The sequence below is a fragment of the Solanum tuberosum genome, unplaced genomic scaffold (genome assembly GCF_000226075.1).
Source record: "Solanum tuberosum cultivar DM 1-3 516 R44 unplaced genomic scaffold, SolTub_3.0 scf00004, whole genome shotgun sequence".
Lineage (NCBI taxonomy): Eukaryota > Viridiplantae > Streptophyta > Magnoliopsida > Solanales > Solanaceae > Solanum > Solanum tuberosum.
The window spans coordinates 723,618-728,660 of NW_006238930.1; the positions used below are offsets into that span (position 1 = coordinate 723,618).

The 5,043-nt window shown below is 32.7% G+C and overlaps 1 protein-coding gene across 1 annotated transcript; it reads left to right on the forward strand.

Moving 5' to 3' along the window:
- The first annotated feature begins 2,637 nt into the window (after positions 1-2,637).
- Positions 2,638-3,738, forward strand: LOC102597131 (elongation of fatty acids protein 3-like). The gene has a single exon (XM_006338698.2). The coding sequence runs from the start codon at positions 2,791-2,793 to the stop codon at positions 3,643-3,645; it is 855 nt and encodes a 284-aa protein (XP_006338760.1). The 5' UTR covers positions 2,638-2,790; the 3' UTR covers positions 3,646-3,738.
- Positions 3,739-5,043: the final 1,305 nt, after the last annotated feature.

Below are 5,043 nucleotides of genomic sequence, written 5' to 3' on the forward strand. Positions count from 1 at the left end.
ATTAGGAAACCTAAGCTAATGGAAAGTGATGAGTTGCGAGAAATACAAGGACAATGTCCGAAATAGGCCTTTTTCTTTACTACTTGCTTTATTATTAGTATAACTTACATAAATCACATAGTGTAAGACCTAAATTGCACTTTATCCCTACTTTTTTTCAATTTACAAAAATTCCTCAAAATCAATGATATCTGGATACATAGCAAATATGTCGGATACATTAAATTTGATACATTAAAACAAATCTAGTTAAACTTTTAAAGGAAAGAGAATATTAAAACAAATTCAGTTACACTTTTAAAAGAAAGAGAATATACAAATGAATGTGAGTTCCCCAAATTACGCTAATCTAATTGATTTTAAAAAAAAAAAACTAAATAACAAAAAGTTTCAAACAATTTCAATGAATATGAAAAAAATAAAATAAAATAAAAAATCATTAACTAAATAAACCAACATCACAAATATAGTAAAAAGAAACCCCAAAAAAATGAAATTAACAATAGAGATAGAGTTACTAGCATTGAAGCATTTTTTTCTGATTGGATATGGTCACTTCATTTGTTGTTTTCATGAAGCTTGGAACTCGTTGGTATGAGATCTGGTTGAGTAGCTTCGCCGGAGTTAGAGTTTGTATTTCGCTAAAACACCTGAAAATTAGCAACTCATAAAGGTGAGGGGAAGAGGAAAAACGTTGGTGGTCTCTAGTTGCTTGTGCCGGTGGAGCTCGTTTTTGTAGCTAATTGGGTCTTGTTCGGTGGTGATTTTGGAGTTGAATCGGAGGTCATCTGTGGTGGCATTTGGTGATTTTGTTTGGCTAAAAAAATCACCCTTTCAATCTCTCCTAAATCTTAACTAATTCAATCAAATCAAAATTCAAATTTTCTACTCTCAATTCTTTTCCAAATCCGCTCAGCTTCAATTCAAAATTCAAATTTTCTCCTCTCAATTTTATTCCAAATCCGTCTAGCTTCAAACTATTCAAGTTTTCTTCTTTCAATTCTCACCCAAATTGTAATAGATTAATAAATTTTGAAAACAATAGCTAATACATGATGAATACATTCAGAAATTTGGAAAAGCAAGGTGAGTTATGAACTATACATAAGTGATGGATTTTAAATTTCTTCTCCAGTTCATCGAAGATCCTTTCAATTTTGCTAACAAGATATTGCTGCATCTTTCAGATTTTTTCTATAACAATTGTTATTCACCGTATCGTCACTCAAAAAAGATCTATATATCCTATATCCTAATCAAAGTCGGAGGCTGAGTCAAAGTCGATTATACCGAAACTATTTTCGTGATGGATGGATTTATCAATATATTACTATTTATGTATCTTGTTTAAATTGATAAGTGTTGTATTTCAACTAGATACATTAAAAAAATTGTTGCCCATAAGATGTTAGGTTTGAAATCGATACATTATTGTTTGGTAATTGTTATATATCAAATACATTTAATATAATTCTGAATTTACGTATCATGCTTAAAAAACTAGTGCATGATACATTATTATTTATGTAACTTATTTTGTTTGAGAGCAGATCCCATATGTATCAGAAATTTGTAGATGAAAAGGCTGATACATGATAAATGATAAATGATACATTTGGTAGAGTTTTTGTATCAAGTATCAATACTAATTAAGGTTATGTATCAAAACTAATATTTGAACACGATACATTGTGCATGATAGAACTGTAATGTATCATAATGTTGAAACGAAGACATTATACATTAGTTTAAGAAACAAAATCAACCAGATGCATTAAAAATCTGAACTTATATGTATAAGAAAAGATAAACAACCAAAAAATCGAAAAAAATACAACAATCTAATCAACGGAAAGCAACGATGATGTATCCTTCTCGGACTAATTGGGTAAGCCCAATACTGAAAGATCGAACCAATGGAATGAAGTGTTTCAAGACCGCCATTAGAAATTTCTAGAACCATTCCAAATGCACTCTAAGAAGAACTATTTGCGTTAGCAACATTTTCCACCCCTTTTCTAGTAAAGAGTCCGGGAGTAACAAATTCAATAATCTTTTAAGATGAAAAAACTAAAAAAAAGTTTAAAGAAAATAAAAATTGAAGTGATGGAAAGAAATCTACCTCTTGAATAAATTGAAATCATTAATTGGAAAGAGAAAAGATTTGAAATTCAAAAATGGATTAATATAGATAACTGTGGAGAGATTTGTGGCTTGAAAAAGATAAGAAAATCATGGGTATGAAATTTCAAATTAATGTATCCGGAAAAGGAGATGATGAGAGCAAAAAAGGGAATTGTTGATATTTTTTGAAATGGTAAGAAAAATAAGAATATATAATAATAAATGATGTGTAGTTATGTAATTTTTCCTTATTAATTCTTGTCTGTTTGGACTTGGGCATTAGGCCCAATGATGTAACTCTTTCTTTATATCATGAAACTGAAAAGTTAACTAAAAGAAAAAATAATTATTATCGTAAATTAATTAAAAATAGTCATAATAGAAAAAGTGCAAAAAGGGACTTCGATATCCAACCTATATAGATGAGTCCTAGGCCTAGTACTATATATAATAGCACAAAATTTTATAAAAAGCCGTCATTTTCCACCGAACATTTCACTCAAAGCCTCATAAAAGGAGCTACTGGTGTACTAGAAAGTCTAGCAGTGGAACTACGCAGTCTTGTGCAAAGCACATTAATTCATTTCTGATATATCAACTTTCTGGCCTTTCACTTTGCATATAATCTCAAATCATTTCTCAAGCTCATATATTGCTATTTGTTCGATGATTCACATCGTGCGTTATTATCTCTCTGAGCACCCTTCTGTTGTAAATTTTCGTTGGAGTCACAGCCAATCATGGGGTAACACGTGGTTCTTCCTCTTCACCTCTATTGCAGCCTATGTTATCTTCTCCCTCTTCCTCCACCTTTTTCTTTGCCTCCTCTTCCGTAACCGCCGTCCTCTCCCTCTCGGCCCCATCCCCGCCGTTCACTCCCTCTCTATGGTCCTAATCTCCCTCACCATCTTCACCGGAATACTCCTCTCCGCCGCCGCTGAAATCCGCGAAACTCGCTGGTTCTGGCGCCGTAACAAAACCACCACTTTCCAGTGGCTCCTCTGTTTCCCTCTCGGCACGCGCCCTTCCGGACGCGTCTTCTTTTGGTCCTACATTTTCTACCTATCTCGCTTCCTCCACACGCTACGTACTTTCTTCTCCATTCTCCGGCGTCGAAGACTCTCCTTCTTTCAACTCTTCAACCACTCCATACTCATATTTATGTCCTTCCTGTGGCTAGAATTCTCGCAATCGTTTCAAGTACTAGCAATACTATTTACAACGTTTTTATATTCTGTTGTTTACGGTTACAGATTCTGGACCGCGATTGGATTGCCAAGCGCGTGCTTCCCGTTTGTTGTAAGCTGTCAGATTCTGTTACTGGGATGTAACGTTCTGTGCCATGTTGGGGTTCTTTTGCTCCATTTCATGAAAGGTGGGTGTAACGGAATTGGGGCATGGGTTTTCAATTCAGTGCTCAATGCTGCTATTCTATTTTTATTCCTCAATTTTTATGTGAAGAATAGAAATGGTGTAAAAGATACTGAAATTTTGGACTCTCTGAAGAATAATGATAGTTGAAGTACATCCAACAGTTTGTCTACTTTTTTTTGTTTTTCACAAAATTTTGTATTGAAGTTATGTCAGTTGGGTTGTAAATTATGTTAAAAGGAATCGACGGAGAGTTCGATCTTTACAGTTATGAGTATATGTATATTACTAATTGATAGAATCTGTAGCCAATGATGAAGTAGTGAAATTCAGCCGGAATCATGGCAAAGTCATTTCACGCATGCTCAATTGCTTTCCTTTTGAGTTTTGATTCTATCCTTTAATTTGACTAAGTTTTTGGAAACACAATTTCAAAAATCTCTTTTCACCAAGAAAAAAAAAAAAAAAAAAACTTTGCTCAGTGGGTTACTCATTAACTTGCTAGATATTTTTTGTGATAATAAAATTAAAATGTAGAGGACGTGTATATCTTAGATTCTTAGTTGTGCGCCCATCGAACATGCACGCATGACTTTTGATGAAAAGGTTATCATTATTAATTAAATTATAAATATATATGTGAGAGTATCTTGAGCGTCGAGCTATATAGAGAGCTAATTAAAATTCTCCTGCGGGTTTATTAAGATGGAGTATTAATAATGTACGTTATATAATTCTGGAAAAATAGAAAAGCAATTAGATGGCATATCCACTTTAAGGCCAAGTGGCCCGTAATAAGGCAATATACTTTATAAAGATTTAATATTTAAATATAGTATTACGCTTCTGGTTCTGTCGCTAGCAAGTACCAAGATTATCCATTTATCTTTATGTTTTTTGAAGTATATAGTAAATTATTTGAAAGTTTCAGTGCACTGCATCCTCCAATGGTATAACCTATATTACTCCTTTCGGTGGCGGATCCAGGAATTAAGCTCAGGGAGTTCGAAATTTAAAGAAGAAGCTCATGTGGTAATGTAAATGCATGGTGAGCGTAGTAACCCCGACATGCTTTTTATACAAGGTATCTCATTGGTTGATAAAAGTTAACACCAAACTAATCAAAGATATTGAGAACAAAGCTACGTTGATAAAAAAAAATTAGTGGATCAGTTGTATTACATAAGTTAATTCCAAAAATACGTGACAATTAAAGGATGAAAAAGGAAGTGAGACGGAGAAGAAAAATATTTACCTTAACCCGCTAAATTTATATTACCTTATCGTACCGCATTAAGCATTTCTTCCTACTTTTACCCTGCTCCATTGAACATTCTTAAAATTTCTTGTACTTTTTATACTTTTATTTTGTAATGTTTTACTTTATTTTGCATTTTAAATTTTTTAAATTAGTATCCATTCAAACACATATTACTAGGAAAATTTTCAAGATTCTCTAAAAGTGGGTAAGTATAGATTTACTAATATTATAATGCATATTCAGAAGATAAATAAATGGCATCGTCAATTTTTTAGTTCATGTAGTTT